At 44.0% G+C, this 17,911-nt stretch overlaps 1 protein-coding gene across 1 annotated transcript in view; it reads left to right on the forward strand.

The window, feature by feature from the left end:
• SLC38A8 (solute carrier family 38 member 8) overlaps positions 1-17,911 on the forward strand; it is a gene marked incomplete at both ends in the record, with an annotated part of 105,331 nt that overhangs the window by 55,778 nt on the left and 31,642 nt on the right. Inside the window, one exon of the mRNA XM_082270846.1 lies at positions 9,683-9,784. Coding sequence (XP_082126972.1) covers positions 9,683-9,784 — 102 coding nt within the window. The remainder of the gene's footprint in view (positions 1-9,682; positions 9,785-17,911) is intronic.

Consider the following 17,911-nt stretch of genomic DNA (forward strand, 5'->3'; position numbering starts at 1 on the left):
GAAATTCCTCTATTCATAGTGGTGGTGTTCCTCCCTCTCCATGTTTTCCATCCTGTTGGGGGGGGGGGGGGGTTTGCACTGAAAAGAGGGATCAAAGGGGAGTAGAGGGCCGATAGTGTACTCAGTGCCCCTAATCTGCTTCGTTAGACTAGTGGGGCACAGACCGTAATAGACCGTGGAGCCGATCGGTCATGTTGCACCGATCACCGGCTCCGTGGAACGCACGCCGCTGCCCTACTTCCGGGTTATTGCGTCATGCGTTCCACCCATCGTCACTTCCGCCGATGTCACATCCGCCGACGTCACTTCCTGTATCGACGAAAACAGTGTACAGCGGGGCGGTCCGTCTCCAGGGCAACTCTCTCTATCCCGGCATTGGCCCGACAGATACCGCCCACCATGTACAGCATCCTATTCCACTACACTCTACATAGGCGCTCCTATTGCAGTGTTCGGGTATTGATAGTGCTGCTATCTCCACTTGCAGAGCCTCTACCCCTCTATGTTTTCTATTGGGGACCATTTTGGGCCACTATATATTTAATGAAATCAAAGAACCAACATTTATATTCATATTCATCCCTGTGCACATCCTGCTTGTTTATACTGTTAGTGACGGTGCAGCCCTGTTGCATACACGTGTGAGCGCACATGCACAACCACATATATAGCCCACAGGAAGCTTGCAGGCAAATGCACATACGCGCGCACACATGTACGCAACATTGCTACTGTACACCATCCACATAGATTTAAAAGGAACCCTCATCTGATTTAACGTGTGAGTCCAAACAAGAACTATATATATATATATATATATATATATATATATATATATATATATATATATATATATATATATATGTATGTGTATCGCACCATGTATCTACATAGATACTTCATGTGGTCACAATATAGAGAACAATTAAAATCAATATAAATAAAGGCTGATAACCCAAAGCATATATAGGTGTACAAATACACCTTCTTTTAGAAATTGACCCAAAGGAGGACTATTTTAGAGAAGACATGTCCTCCAGGCTAGGTGAACTGATGTCATCGTTCACTTACGGCTCATTGCAAACTGAATGGGACCATAATTTTAGATATAGTTCTAAAACCCAGGAACCACGTCCATAGACGTCGTTTCGGAAATTTGAACCATATAGGAATGTGTATATAAAAAAGTATGTGTTGAGAAATTATTATCAAATTAATATAAAAAAAAAAAAAAAAAAAAAAAAAAGGAAACAGAGATGGAACAGACCGAATGTGCGGTGGTCATGGCATATACGAGCCATACAGCACCCGCATCTGGCCTGAAATGTGAAGGATGCATGAGGATCTGGGGAGCTGACCAAATGGTGAGCCCCATAGGCCTTATAGAACCCCATGAATCTCTAGATCCTCATTTATGCCCCCTGGTGCTAAAGACCCCAGGGTGAATATCCAATAGGATTCTCTTTTGCAGAGTTTCTGGAATCTCATCCCATCGTCTTGATCTTTACCGATGGCTTCGACTCCAAAAACCCTTAACCCCGTAGGGTCTCCATCGTGGGACTGGCAGAAATGGCGAGGTACCGAGTAGTTGTTGTTACGGTCTCTCGGTCCTTCCTTAGTCTTTTTGTTAATTATACTGCACTTATGCTCCCCGAATCTTACCCTCAGGGGTCGTGTAGTGCGTCCGATATATAATAGACCACATGGGCAAATTAGGGCATATACAAGGTAGCTGGTGCCACAATTAATAAACTGTTTAATCTCGTGGCTTCGCCCATCTGTACCAGCTACTTCCTTCTTCCGATGCCACATAAAGGTACAGGCTCCACAATTTTTAACCCCACACCTGAAGTTACCTTTCTGGTCAAAAGCTGAGAACCAAGGGATGGATGTTGATACCCCTCGAGAGACTTTGGGTTTACGGACCCTGCTGGGAGCAATTTGGCTTCTCAAATCCTTTGGCTTTCTGAACACTATTTCTGGTCTTGGTGGCAATATCCTTCCCAAGACAGGATCCTGTTTGAGAATTTTCCAATTGCGCTGGATCACGCGTTGGATATCAAAGGCTTTGTTACTGTAAACAGTGCTGAACCTGACTGACCCAGTATTCCCAGCTTTAGGGGACTTTTTCTTGGAAAAGCTAGTGTACTGGGGGTTGTACGTTGAAGAGGAATGTTCGACAAGGATGTCACTCTCATACATCAACAGATATTTAGCGTATGCCTCCTCAATATGTTCAACTTTGTAGCCCTTTTCCACAAATCTTTCTTTGAGGATAGCACTTTGTTCTTCATAATCGGACCTTTTTGTGCAGGTCCTGTGCAATCTACAGAACTGCCCAAAAGGGATATTTCGTATCCATCTGGGATGGTGGTTGCTGGTTGCATGAAGGTAGGCATTGCCCCCACTCGGCTTGAAGTGAGTTTTAGAGACAATGCCTCCATCAGAATCAACACACAGTTCTAGATCTAGAAAGACTAAACGGGTATCATCCATTACCTGAGTGAAAGAGATCCCGAAGGGATTATTTGCGCAATGTTGCACAAAACCTGCCAAATCCTCCTGTGTGCCATCCCAAATGATTAGTATATCGTCTATATACCTGGCATACAAGGCTAGATTCGCCCTAAAGGGATTGTTCTTCCAAATGAATAGGTCCTCCCAGTACCCCATAAAAAGGTTGGCGTAGCTGGGAGCAAACCTAGCCCCCATTGCTGTTCCTCTAATCTGCCTGTAGTAGTCCCCTACATAAGAGAAATAATTGTTATTCAATACATAGTTGATACAATCAACCAAAAACGTGATTTGTAGGGGATGCAAATTACTGAGGCTCAGGTAGTGTTCAACAGCTTTTAAGCCATAGACGTGTTCGATGGACGTGTACAATGAGGACACGTCCAAAGACAGCCATTTATATTGAGGGGACCATTTCACCGGGGTCAAAATGTCCAACATATGACTTGAGTCTCTCACATAAGATGGGAGAGACACCACCAAATCCTGCAGGAAATGATCTATATAACAGCCTAAGTTGCTAGTTAGGCTGTCTATACCAGCTATTATCGGCCTGCCAGGGGGGTTCTCAAGGTCCTTGTGGACCTTGGGGATATGATAAAAGTGCGGGGTTTTTGGATGTTGCTTTAATAAAAAGTGATATTCATTCTTTGAAATCACTTTATTACCCAAAGCTCCATCTAACAGCGATTTTAATGATGCTGTATACTCCACTAGAGGGTCCTTTTTTAACTTCTCATACGTCACTTGATCGTTCAAAAGTCTATAAGCCTCTGCCAGATATGCAGATCGGTCCTGTATGACCAGGCCACCCCCCTTGTCAGCCTGCCTAATAATAATCTCCTCGTTGTTCTTTAGACTCTTTATGGTATCCATCATATTTTCACCAATTTCGAAACCCCTCACTTGGTACTTATGCTTATTGGGCATTCTGTTCTTATTCTGGCAGACCTGTTTAATTTCCTCCAACACTACCTCATAAAAAGTGGGTATAAAATTGCCCTTTGCCCAATGAGGAAAAAAAGATGACTTAGGTCTAAAGGAGGTATATATCAGGGTTTTATCTGTTCCAATAAGTTCCGGAACTATTGGAAGATCGTCACAACCCCCCTCCTCGAAAAGACTCTCGAGGATGGTTAGTGCGTCTTCTTCCCTACCGTTATTCTGAGTCGGTTCATCCGGAATAGCAGATCCTGAATCCAAGTTCTTTTTGAGGGCATAGAATCTTTTAACTGTAAGCCCTCTGATATATTTATTCAGGTCAATAAATACCTCAAATAGATTTGGATAGCTGGGGGGGGCGAAATTGAGCCCCTTTCTAAGCAGGTTTAGCTCAGTTTCCGTAAACACCGTTCCAGAAAGGTTGTAAATTTTGATGGTGGAGTGTGTTCCACCTATCTCCGCCCTCTTTTTGGTCTTTTTTCCTCCTATTTTTCCTCTCTTTCCCTTTCTCCCCTTTTCCTTGTGGGATACCTCTGGGGGAGGGAGTTGAGATGTTTCAAGGCCGTGGGGGTGAATCCCCCCACAGCCCCCTGCCCTAAAAAAATGACAGGCTGGGGATGTGTTCCTTCACTCTGGGCAACGGTCCCAACCATGTCTATGGCACTGGTTAATGTGGGAGTGGTGTCCAGGGTTCTATCTTCCACCGTTTCACTGGAGACATGGTTGACGGCAGGCTCAGGCCTACCGTTAACACTCCTCCTCATGGGGGCCATGCAGGAATTTCTTGTATTTGGTTTAGTACCCGCATTTGTTCCAAAATGCGATTTATCTTTCCTGGTGTTATTGGTATGGCTGTTGTTCCTTGCACTTCTTTTATTTTTATTTTTATTGTTTTTATTATTATAAGCTCTTCCAGACCTGCCTTCCCCTTGACTGGTGTGTCCAGTTCTTGGGGAGTTATTCTGTTCAGCCCACCTGGACCCCCCAGTATTCCTGGATTGTGAACGCGGGCCAGGACCCCTTTTCCAATTAAATTCCCGTCCCTCTTGATAGTCCTGCCTATCCCTTTCAAGTTTGCCCGATTTTTTGCTGATAAGCTCGGTCTCAAAGCTCACCACCTGTTCATTTACATTCCCATCCCATATATTGAATGAAGCTATGTCCACAAATTCGGCTAGCTTTTCTTGTACATCTTTCACATCTATACGAATTGTTTCTAAATATCTCTGTCTCTGCTTTATAATTGATTCTAACAAAAATTTATTACACTCTCTCATTTTAGCTAACCATTCGGTTTGCAAGTCCTCATCTAGCCAGAGGCACATTTTGGTGAGTCTTAAACCTCTCGGAATCCGATCGACCTCGAGGTACTTCTCTAAAAGTAGAATGTCCCACCACTGGGTCATCTCTTTCTCCAGAGTTCGTCTCAGTCTATAAAAAAGGGACACCATGGTGTCTTCCCTATCCACAGTGTCTATCTCATCAGTGCGGATGCTGTCTGCAGTTGTCCGCTGCTCATATGTATTAATGCTGTTACTGAAGCCTTTGGCCAGAGAAAGTCTCCTAAGTTCCCGCTCAACGATCAAGTGACGTATGAGAAGTTAAAAAAGGACCCTCTAGTGGAGTATACAGCATCATTAAAATCGCTGTTAGATGGAGCTTTGGGTAATAAAGTGATTTCAAAGAATGAATATCACTTTTTATTAAAGCAACATCCAAAAACCCCGCACTTTTATCATATCCCCAAGGTCCACAAGGACCTTGAGAACCCCCCTGGCAGGCCGATAATAGCTGGTATAGACAGCCTAACTAGCAACTTAGGCTGTTATATAGATCATTTCCTGCAGGATTTGGTGGTGTCTCTCCCATCTTATGTGAGAGACTCAAGTCATATGTTGGACATTTTGACCCCGGTGAAATGGTCCCCTCAATATAAATGGCTGTCTTTGGACGTGTCCTCATTGTACACGTCCATCGAACACGTCTATGGCTTAAAAGCTGTTGAACACTACCTGAGCCTCAGTAATTTGCATCCCCTACAAATCACGTTTTTGGTTGATTGTATCAACTATGTATTGAATAACAATTATTTCTCTTATGTAGGGGACTACTACAGGCAGATTAGAGGAACAGCAATGGGGGCTAGGTTTGCTCCCAGCTACGCCAACCTTTTTATGGGGTACTGGGAGGACCTATTCATTTGGAAGAACAATCCCTTTAGGGCGAATCTAGCCTTGTATGCCAGGTATATCGACGATATACTAATCATTTGGGATGGCACACAGGAGGATTTGGCAGGTTTTGTGCAACATTGCGCAAATAATCCCTTTGGGATCTCTTTCACTCAGGTAATGGATGATACCCGTTTAGTCTTTCTAGATCTAGAACTGTGTGTTGATTCTGATGGAGGCATTGTCTCTAAAACTCACTTCAAGCCGAGTGGGGGCAATGCCTACCTTCATGCAACCAGCAACCACCATCCCAGATGGATACGAAATATCCCTTTTGGGCAGTTCTGTAGATTGCACAGGACCTGCACAAAAAGGTCCGATTATGAAGAACAAAGTGCTATCCTCAAAGAAAGATTTGTGGAAAAGGGCTACAAAGTTGAACATATTGAGGAGGCATACGCTAAATATCTGTTGATGTATGAGAGTGACATCCTTGTCGAACATTCCTCTTCAACGTACAACCCCCAGTACACTAGCTTTTCCAAGAAAAAGTCCCCTAAAGCTGGGAATACTGGGTCAGTCAGGTTCAGCACTGTTTACAGTAACAAAGCCTTTGATATCCAACGCGTGATCCAGCGCAATTGGAAAATTCTCAAACAGGATCCTGTCTTGGGAAGGATATTGCCACCAAGACCAGAAATAGTGTTCAGAAAGCCAAAGGATTTGAGAAGCCAAATTGCTCCCAGCAGGGTCCGTAAACCCAAAGTCTCTCGAGGGGTATCAACATCCATCCCTTGGTTCTCAGCTTTTGACCAGAAAGGTAACTTCAGGTGTGGGGTTAAAAATTGTGGAGCCTGTACCTTTATGTGGCATCGGAAGAAGGAAGTAGCTGGTACAGATGGGCGAAGCCACGAGATTAAACAGTTTATTAATTGTGGCACCAGCTACCTTGTATATGCCCTAATTTGCCCATGTGGTCTATTATATATCGGACGCACTACACGACCCCTGAGGGTAAGATTCGGGGAGCATAAGTGCAGTATAATTAACAAAAAGACTAAGGAAGGACCGAGAGACCGTAACAACAACTACTCGGTACCTCGCCATTTCTGCCAGTCCCACGATGGAGACCCTACGGGGTTAAGGGTTTTTGGAGTCGAAGCCATCGGTAAAGATCAAGACGATGGGATGAGATTCCAGAAACTCTGCAAAAGAGAATCCTATTGGATATTCACCCTGGGGTCTTTAGCACCAGGGGGCATAAATGAGGATCTAGAGATTCATGGGGTTCTATAAGGCCTATGGGGCTCACCATTTGGTCAGCTCCCCAGATCCTCATGCATCCTTCACATTTCAGGCCAGATGCGGGTGCTGTATGGCTCGTATATGCCATGACCACCGCACATTCGGTCTGTTCCATCTCTGTTTCCTTTTTTTTTTTTTTTTTTTTTTATATTAATTTGATAATAATTTCTCAACACATACTTTTTTATATACACATTCCTATATGGTTCAAATTTCCGAAACGACGTCTATGGACGTGGTTCCTGGGTTTTAGAACTATATCTAAAATTATGGTCCCATTCAGTTTGCAATGAGCCGTAAGTGAACGATGACATCAGTTCACCTAGCCTGGAGGACATGTCTTCTCTAAAATAGTCCTCCTTTGGGTCAATTTCTAAAAGAAGGTGTATTTGTACACCTATATATGCTTTGGGTTATCAGCCTTTATTTATATTGATTTTAATTGTTCTCTATATTGTGACCACATGAAGTATCTATGTAGATACATGGTGCGATACACATACATATATATATATATATATATATAGTTCTTGTTTGGACTCACACGTTAAATCAGATGAGGGTTCATTTTAAATCTATGTGGATGGTGTACAGTAGCAATGTTGCGTACATGTGTGCGCGCGTATGTGCATTTGCCTGCAAGCTTCCTGTGGGCTATATATGTGGTTGTGCATGTGCGCTCACACGTGTATGCAACAGGGCTGCACCGTCACTAACAGTATAAACAAGCAGGATGTGCACAGGGATGAATATGAATATAAATGTTGGTTCTTTGATTTCATTAAATATATAGTGGCCCAAAATGGTCCCCAATTGAACACATAGAGGGGTAGAGGCTCTGCAAGTGGAGATAGCAGCACTATCAATACCCGAACACTGCAATAGGAGCGCCTATGTAGAGTGTAGTGGAATAGGATGCTGTACATGGTGGGCGGTATCTGTCGGGCCAATGCCGGGATAGAGAGAGTTGCCCTGGAGACGGACCGCCCCGCTGTACACTGTTTTCGTCGATACAGGAAGTGACGTCGGCGGATGTGACATCGGCGGAAGTGACGATGGGTGGAACGCATGACGCAATAACCCGGAAGTAGGGCAGCGGCGTGCGTTCCACGGAGCCGGTGATCGGTGCAACATGACCGATCGGCTCCACGGTCTATTACGGTCTGTGCCCCACTAGTCTAACGAAGCAGGTTAGGGGCACTGAGTACACTATCGGCCCTCTACTCCCCTTTGATCCCTCTTTTCAGTGCAAACCCCCCCCCCCCCCCCCCCAACAGGATGGAAAACATGGAGAGGGAGGAACACCACCACTATGAATAGAGGAATTTCTAGCCTAGATCAGGTACAGCAGAAGGTACATATAATAGAAAAATTGTGGGGTAATTACCTAACAAAACTGATATTGGTTGCTCTCTACTGTCAATCCAGGGAGCATCTACATTGATTTTAAGTGCACTGTGAAAGCAATTTTATTTATTTATTTGTTTTTAACATTAGCCCATGGTGGTTTTTAATCTAGATTTTGTTGTACTGTTTTTATGGACATGTGTCTATTTCACGTATATAATGGTATTATTTTAGCACTTGTATTGTACGTTCATGATTGATGTATGCCACTGCATACTACTATTAATGTCACAAGAGTAGGTGGGTGGTGCTCTAGCCGCACCCCCCTGGGGGAGGAGGCACTCCCACTTGGGGGTGGTGGCTGGATCGCTACTTCACCACATTACTATTTAAACCAGAGAGGTAGTCATGACACAGTGGCTCTGAGGAAGAGGCTAGGCCTCGAAACGCGTCAGTCATCTCATCATGGACAACCATATGGACTAAAACACGGACTTTCGAGCAATCCAGCTTGATATGCTTTACTTTTATCTACGTCTGTGAGTAGCCATTTTTTATGTTATTTAAATAAAGCCTTTTATTGAGGATAATGCGCTAGGTCGGTGCGCCCCTTTTTTGTTCTTTTTGCTTATAGACAGGTGTGTGGCTTTCCTAATCAAGTCCAATCAGTATAATCAAACACAGCTGGACTCAAATGAAGGTGTAGAACCATCTCAAGGATGATCAGAAGAAATGGAAAGCACCTGAGTTAAATATATGAGTGTCACAGCAAAGGGTCTGAATACTTAGGACCATGTGATATTTCAGTTTTTCTTTTTTAATAAATCTGCAACAATGTCAACAATTCTGTGTTTTTCTGTCAGTATGGGGTGCTATGTGTACATTCATGAGGAAGAAGAATGAACTTAAATGATTTTAGCAAATGGCTGCAATATAACAAAGAGTGAAAATTTTAAGGGGGTCTGAATACTTTCCGTACCCACTGTATAATTAGGGACCAACTTGCAGAAAGAAACATGTTACCCTGGTCATCATTTACTGCTCTGTAAATATTCAATATGAAACTGAACAAAGGTGTTTGGAGAAGGACTTTGTGCTAGATAATTATTGAACAGTTGAGAATGTACCCCCATTTCTCTCTTCCTATTCTTTGCATACATTTCAGGGTTTGAAATCCGTAAGGTCCAGAATGGAAAGAAAAAGTCCAATATTTTACAGAATACTTATTGTATAAACGATATTTTTGCCAATGCTTGCAGTGACACTGGATATCATTTGCATCCTGTCAGAAATGTAAGAAACAGAATAGTCATACTTGTATAATAGTAAATGAAGTGTACGGCTTGATGCTGAATAAAGTAATTGTCAAGGATAAATGCCCTGTTTCCTTCTTGTGGTTTCAGTATTCTGGGCACCCTGGCGGCCTGTTACCTGACGGTGGTAATCATTGTGAAGTACTATCTCATGGAGCACACTGTATTCCAGAAGCATGAACATTCCTCAAAGTAAGTATGGCAGAAGAATGCCTTCAGTTTCTATCATCTCCTAGACTTAAAACTAGGACACAATAAAATACTGAGTTTGTCCTGTTAGTTTCTTCTGCCTTTATCAAGAGAGAAACATGGCATAAAGAGTTGTGAACATTCCAAAAAATGTTATAGTATAGCATAGGACAGGACAGGACTACCAACCTGTGCTTGAACATTCAACCACTCCCCCTTTATCGGGGCCACAACAAATTGACAAAATGATCATATACAGTAATTAGCCTTTGACACTAGGCTAACCCAAAACCACAAATGTAATAAATTGCAGCCTAGCAATCCTTGGATATGGTGGCTTCATTCGTTTTCAATGTTAAGCTTTTTCCCTTTTTTGTTTTTACCTGGTGATCTGACCAGTAACAAACCTGTATTAGATGAAGGAGCACATGGGAACCTCTGGAGAGCAGCATTGTCAGTCTGGGTGGAAGGGAGTGTTAGATGTACTAGTAAATTTTAGATACACTAACACATTGAAGCTGAACTCCTGAAGTTACCCAAGCAGTTACAGTAACAGTTTTGTTCCCTTTGGAACAAACATTTTACATGAATAATTAAAAGCTTACATAGTTACATAGTTGGTGAGGTTGAAAAAAGACATCAGTCCATCCAGTTCAACCTATGATGTGTGTGTGTGTGTGTGTTTGCTTTTAACCGTACATTGTATACCCCTCTATGTTGTGGTCTTAAAGGTGCCCATCTAATAGTTTTTGGAAACTATCGATGCTCCCTGCTGATACAACTGTTTGCGGAAGAGAATTCCACATCCTTACTGCTCTTACAGTGAAGAACACCTGACTTATTTTAAGGTTAAACCGCCTTTCCTCTAGTTTTAGTGAGTGGCCACGTGTCTTATTGTATTCCCTTTCTCTGAATAGGTTTTTCCATATGCTAGGGTTGCCAGTACAGTATTTGTACATTGATATCATATCCCCCCTCAATCGTCTCTTCTCCAGAGAGAATAAGTTCAGTGCTTGTAGTCTTTCCTCATAGCTGATGTCCTCCAGTCCCCTAATTATTTTTGTTGCCCTTCTCTGGACTCTCTCCAGTTCCAGCACATTCTTCCTGAGGACCGGTGCCCAGAACTGGACGGCATACTCCAGATGTGGCCTGACCAGAGTCTTGTAGAGCGGGAGAATAATCTCTTTATTTCTGGAGTGAATCCCTTTTTTCCCTAAAACATCTTTCAGGACAGCACCTTAGAGAGATGGCTCCTCCCTCTCCTCATCAGGAAACACCCCATCCACCAGATTTTAAAAGGAGGCTTCTCCCACCATTCGTCAGTTTTTGTGTTTCCTCCAGCCGAGGAACACCTCTGTGGGGAGCTGGGCTCTCAAGGTGCTATCCTGAGAGACCGGGCTTCCTACGTCCACCTACCCTATTTTGGAGACGATTGCTTCCTCCCATTCACGCGACCGACTGCAGTGCATGGGCTCCTTCTTCCTCTTCAGTGCTCTAGGCTGAGTCAGGACCCCGCAGAGCACAGCCCTGGGAAGGCATTTCGGTGAGCGGAACGATTTTTCTTAGGCCTCCGCCGCCTTTTTCAAATTTGCCGCCAATTTTTTCCGGATCGAGTGACGCTCGTCCGGCCGGAAGTGAGGTTTCCGGAAAGGGCAGCGTTCTGCAGGGGGCGTATGGCGTCCTTTCCGCTGGATGCAGAGGAAGAAGGGAGGAGCAAGCTGGTGCCTTGTTCCGGTCCAGTGCAGGTGTGCTTTGGTCTCCGGAACCGGTACCGAAGCCACGAGTGATACCGCTGCCAAGCGATGGATACAGCTTAATCAGCGAGTGGGACAGGCACAGGCACCAGTAAGGCCCAGGTAAGGGGGATTTCTATTATGGCCCATCTTACTCTGGGGTCTCTCTCCATCCCTTTTATCTTTCCCCCCGGTGGCTGGGGGCCTGTCAGGGCACATGGGGCTTCCCTTAAAATGTCTTCCTGTGCACCTTGGTGGCCCTGAGAATCAGGCTGACTCATAAAGAAGCATGTGTATGTTTTCCTTTCATGTCTTCCAGGCTAAAAGCTCTGAAACTGTTTTCAAGAGAAAATGTCCCTCATGCAAAGCAAAGTTGTCCAAACACTGGAAAAAGACACTTTGCCAGGGGTGTATTGATGCACTAGTAAAGGAAGAAGCATCTGCAGTATGTGGCGATTTAGTCGCATCTGTGAGGAAGGAATTGGATGCTACCATCCAATCCTTTCGGTCATCCCTGCAGGATCCTGCCCTGAGTCAGCCATCGGCCTCACATTCTTCTCGGGGTTCACAATTGGTTCCTTCGGTGGGAACAGAAGGGGTCCCTCCCACCCAAGGAGATCATTCCCCCCTCACATTCCAAAGAGGATTCAGAGGAAGAAGAGGAGGAAGGGGCACAAAGTAGGCCCGCTAAATACAAACTGTCCTTGGAGCAGGTGGATGGTCTCTTGAGGGCAGTTTACATCACCCTGGGTCTAGAAGAGGATAAGAAGGAACTGTCCCTGCATGATAAAATGTATGCAGGCTTGGAAGAGCCTAAGGGTCGTACCTTTCCAGTGCATCAGACCATCTCAGATGCAATCAAACATGAGTGGGCTGATCCGGAAAAGAAAACCTTCTTCCCTAAAGCCTTTAAAAGGCAATTTCCTTTTGATGAGGACCCAGGAGCTCCCTAGAATAAGATGCCAAAGATTGATGCAGCCTTCTCCCAGGTTTCTAGGTCAACGGACCTAGCATTTGAAGACATGGGAGTCCTGAGGGATCCCATGGATAAGAAGATGGACCAGCAACTTAAGAGATCCTGGCAATCCATCATGGGGAATCTGAAACCTGCCATGGCGGTAACCTGTGTGTCCAGGAATCTGGAATACTGGCTTAGCCAGCTAAAAGCACACATCACAGCAGATTCACCTAAACAGGAAATTTTGGATTCCTTCTCCACGCTCTCCACGGCCATAGCCTTCATTGCTGAAGCTTCAGCAGAGTCAGTGAAGATGACGGCAAGATGTGCAGCATTAACCAACTCAGCCAGAAGGGCTCTTTGGTTGAAAACATGGCCTGGGGATACGGCTTCTAAAATTAAGCTGTGTGGACTTCCATTTCAAGGGGATCTCCTATTCGGGCCTGAGCTAGACTCTGTTCTAGATAGAACAGTGGACAAAAAGAAGTCTTTTCCCGTGAAGAGAAAACAGACAGCAAAAAGCTCAGCAGAATAGCAGACCCCAGGAAAAGAGAAGAAACTGGTCGACACAAAAACCTAAAGGGAAAGGAGGTGTTCTCTTCCATCCTCCTGTGTCAACCAACAAAACACAATGACAATACATTGCCGGTGGGAGGAAGATTGAGGGAATTCCTCCCCTATTGGGCAGCCATAACAGAAAATCAATACATTCTAGAAATGCTGTCCCAAGGCTACAACATAGAGTTTTCAGAGATGCCACCCGAAAGGTTCTTTGTCACAAGCCTCCCAAGAGACGCAGAAAAAGCCCTGGCTATGATGGACCTGCTAAAGGACCTGAGGCGACAGGGAGTTGTCTGTCCAGTACCAGTGGAGGAACAACATCAGGGATTTTATTCCCACATATTCTTGATAAAGAAACCATCGGGGGATTTTCGTCTTATATTAAACCTGAAACCACTAAACAGGTCAGTTCTGTACAAAAAGTTTCGAATGGACTCAATTCTTACAGTCAGAACCCTGTTAACAAAAGGATGCTTCATGGCATCAATCGACTTAAGGGATGCTTACCTACATATCCCTATTGCCCCTCGCTCACAGAGATTCCTAAGGTTGGCGGTAAATCTGGGAAAGGAAATGCTTCACATTCAATTCAAAGCACTCCCTTTTCAGGCTATCATCCGCCCCTCGTATTTTTACGAAGGTAATGGCAGAGTGTTTAGCTCCCCTCCGCCTTCAGGGAATCGCTGTGGTGCCTTACCTGGACGACCTGCTTTTCTTTGCCCCGTCAAAAGAAAAACTTCAAGAGGACCTGCACAAGGCAAGAGGTCATCTAGAGTCTCTGGGCTGGATAGTAAATATCCAGAAGTCAAATCTCATACCGGCTCAACGGGTTCAGTTCCTAGGGTTTCAGTTATGCTCTGTGGAACAAAGAGTCTTTCTACCAGAGGACAAACAGGTGAAAATACAGAATATGGTAGCAAGGCTGCAAACAAATCAGTGGTGGTCGATCAGAGAGATCATGTCGGTCCTTGGAAACCTGACTGCATCAATTCCAGCTGTCCAATGGGCAAGGCTTCATTTTCGACCACTCCAATATTTCCTCCTCAGAATCTGGGATCACAATCCAGAGACTTTGGACTTAAAGGTAAAGATCCCCACCAAGGTCAAGAGGTCCCTCTGGTGGTGGAGAAATCAGATAATCTGGTCTCAGGGATTGACCTGGTCCTTCCCAGCAGATCAAAGGTTAACAACGGATGCCAGCAGATGGGGGTGGGGAGCCCACTGGAACCAAAACCTGGCACAGGGGGTTTGGTCTCACTCCGAGACAAGAAAATCCTCAAATTGGAAGGAGTTGAAAGCAGTCGGCCTAGCTCTAGCTGCCTTCTCTCAAAATCTTCAGGGGACTCATGTTCAAGTCCTTTCAGACAACGCCACTACAGTGGCATATCTAAACAAGCAAGGGGGCACAAGAAGCAAAACCCTACAGCTTTTGGCAACGGAAATTCTGCAGTGGGCGGAAAGTCGGTTACTTTCTTTGTCAGCAATCCACCTAAAGGGTACACTAAACAGTGTGGCAGATTATTTAAGCAGGCAGAAGATCCGAGAAGCAGAATGGAGCTTGAATCCAGAAATCTTTACGTAGATAACCAAGACTTGGGGAAGGCCAGAGGTGGATCTGTTTGCAACGAAAGAAAACGCAAAACTTCCACTCTACTTCTCACTCCACAGAAACGACAACTCTCTGGGAGTAGATTCTCTGGCACATCCCTGGAAGTTCAGTTTGGGGTATGCCTTTCCCCCCTTCCAACTCATTCCGTTAGTGTTGAGAAAGATCCAAATGGAAAGAGCCTCAGTGATCCTGATCACTCCTTATTGGCCCAAAAGAGTCTGGTTTTCATCTGTCCTCCAACTGTCAGTCAAACCTGCCTTTCAGTTCCCTCTTAGACTGAACCTTGCAGCAGTAGGTCCTGACGATCATCCACAAGTGGAAAAGCTAAAGCTCACCGCCTGGTATCTGAGGAGCAACTGCTGAAAAGGAAAGGATTTTCAGATGCATTAATTGCTACTTTACTTTCCAGTAGGAAAAAAGCCACAAGGAATATATATGCAAAGGTTTGGAAAACCTATAATACCTGGTGTGAATCGAAAGATCAAAAATTGGACAGTATTGTTTCAATTTTGGAGTTCCTACAGGAGGGTGCAGGAAAAGGTTTGGCAGTAAGTACCCTCAAGGTACAAGTAACAGCTCTGGGGGTATTCTTGGAAAGGCCCATTTCTTCAGAATCTCTAATCATCAGATTCTTCAGGGCCCTTACCCGCTCCAGACCAGTGCCTATCAGAAGCTTCCCCAAATGGGACTTGTCGGTGGTCCTTCAGGCTTTCACAAAGGAACCTTTTGAACCACTAGAAACGGTTACACTCAAAAACCTTACCCTCAAGACAGTCTTCTTGGTGGCAATAACATCAGCAAGAAGAATCAGTGAACTACATGCTTTATCAGCTATTGAACCTTTCTTGTCCATATATCCAGATAGGATAATTCTCAAGATGGATCCAGGGTTTCTCCCAAAAGTAGCTTCAACGAGAAACCGATCACAAGAAATTGTGTTACCTACCTTCTGTCCTAATCCATCAGGAGATAAGGAAAAAAGCTTTCACTACCTAGATGTAAGAAGAGTTCTTATACACTACTTGGAGGTTACTAAAGAGTTTAGATCCTCAAACTCTTTTTGTTCTTTTTTCTGGCAACAACAAAGGTCGCCAGGCATCAAAGGAAACAAAAGCCAGATGGCTCAGATCCGCTATTTTAGAGGCTTACTCCCAAATGAAATTGTCTCCCCCGCAGGGGATCAGAGCTCACTCTACGAGAGCACTAGCCACTACATGGGCAGAGAAAGCTGGTGCCACTTCAGATCAAATCTGCAAAGCGGCTACGTGGTCAAGTTACTTTACATTTGCAAGACACTATAGGTTGGACCTTTTGGCAGCTGATGATCAGGCTTTTGGCAGAAAGGTCCTTCAGGCTGTGGTCCCTCCCTAAATTGAGTAAGTCTCGATAATCCTCTCTAAGGTGCTGTCCTGAAAGACGTTTTAGGGAAAATTCAAGTTAGACTTACCGTTAACTTGTTTTCCAATAGTCTTTAAGGACAGCAGGAGTCCCGCCCTATTGTATAAAATTTATTGCTGTGATTAACCATATCTGTTTATGTGTTCCAGCATGGGCCGGAGGTACTCTTCTACAAACTGACGAATGGTGGGAGAAGCCTCCTTTTAAAATCTGGTGGATGGGGTGTTTCCTGATGAGGAGAGGGAGGAGCCATCTCTCTAAGGTGCTGTCCTGAAAGACTATTGGAAAACAAGTTACCGGTAAGTCTAACTTGAATTTTTATACATCCCAGTATTCTGTTGGCTTTGCTTGCAGCGGCTTGGCATTGCATGCCACTGCCAAGCCTGTTGTCTACCAGTACCCCCAAGTCTTTTTCCATCCTAGACTCACCCAGGGGTTCCCCCCCTAGTGAGTAGCTTGCTTTCTGGTTTCTGGCACCCAAGTGCATTACTTTACATTTTTCAACATTAACTGATCATTGTAAGCACCCGTCAGTGGTAAATGGTATGTCTCAATGCTTTAACAGCTGCATCTGCAGGAGAGTTTGTTCTGTTGAAAAAACAGACTTATTGGCTGGATCACCAGGGGAAAAGTAAGGAAAGAGAGCCTAAAAAAGAACATTTAATGAAGCCATCACATCTAAGAATTGGTAAACTGCAATATAATAAATGTTTGCTTTACTTCTAAGAAAACACTGACCTAGAACAAGCATGCAGCTAGTGAAGGGTCAGCACAGATAACGGTCTTCTAAATGAGTGATTTTAGTCCCAGAGTCTGCATCTTCAGAACCCAATCTGTAACGGATGCTCCTATATTTCAGTCCTGTCAGCTTCTTTTTAATTAGCTGAAGCTGAAGTTTCAGCATTGCAGAATTAGTCTAACAATGGCCCTGCCATGGTGATCACAGTTAGGGGAAATAATTTACAAAGACAGGAGCAAAGAATTTCATACATACTCAATGCATATATAGACTAACACTATAAGGCCAAATGTTTGTTGACACCTGACCATTGCATCTACTTGAGTTTGTTGAACATCAGTCCAAACCATGGTCATCAATACAGAGTTTACCTCCTTCCCTCAGCTTTGTTTTGAGCTTGAACAGTTTCTGAGAAGGTTTTCCAAATTATTTGGGATTGTGTACAGTATGTGGCAATCCATTCAGCCAAAAGAGCATTTTGTGAAGTTGGGTACTGATGGATGAGAAGACCTGGCTCACAATTGGCATTCCCATTGATGTGGAAGGTGTTCAGTAGACTTGAGCACACCACTCCAGTTCTTCCACACCAAGGTCCTCAGGCCATGTCTTTATGAAGATTATTTTCTGTACAGGGGCACAGTCATGTTGGAACACAAAAGGGCCTTCTTCAAACTACTGTTACAAGGTTTAAAGCACACAATTGTATAAAATGTCTTTTATATGCTGTAGCATTAACCACTTTACCACCGGAGGATTTTGCTGTCTTACGTCTGGGCCACTTTTTCCGATTCGGCACTGTGCGAATTTAACTGACAATTGCGCGGTCGTGCAACACCGTACCCAAACGAAATTTATGTCCTTTTTTTCCCACAAACATAGATTTATTTTGGTGGTATTTGATCACCTGTGCGATTTTTACTTTTTGCGCTATAAACAAAGAAAGCATACATTTTGAAAAAATAACAATATTTTTCACATTTTTTTTAATTTAAATTTCGCCCCCAAAAAAATGTAATCTAAATTTTTTTAAAATTTTTGGCCAATTTGTTTTCTGCTACCTAAGTTTGGTAAAAAAAAATCACAATAAGCAAATTTGATTGGTTTGCGCAAAAGTTATTGCGTTTACTAACTA

Source organism: Pelophylax lessonae (assembly GCF_965119305.1).
Source record: "Pelophylax lessonae genome assembly, chromosome: 10".
Classification (NCBI taxonomy): domain Eukaryota; kingdom Metazoa; phylum Chordata; class Amphibia; order Anura; family Ranidae; genus Pelophylax; species Pelophylax lessonae.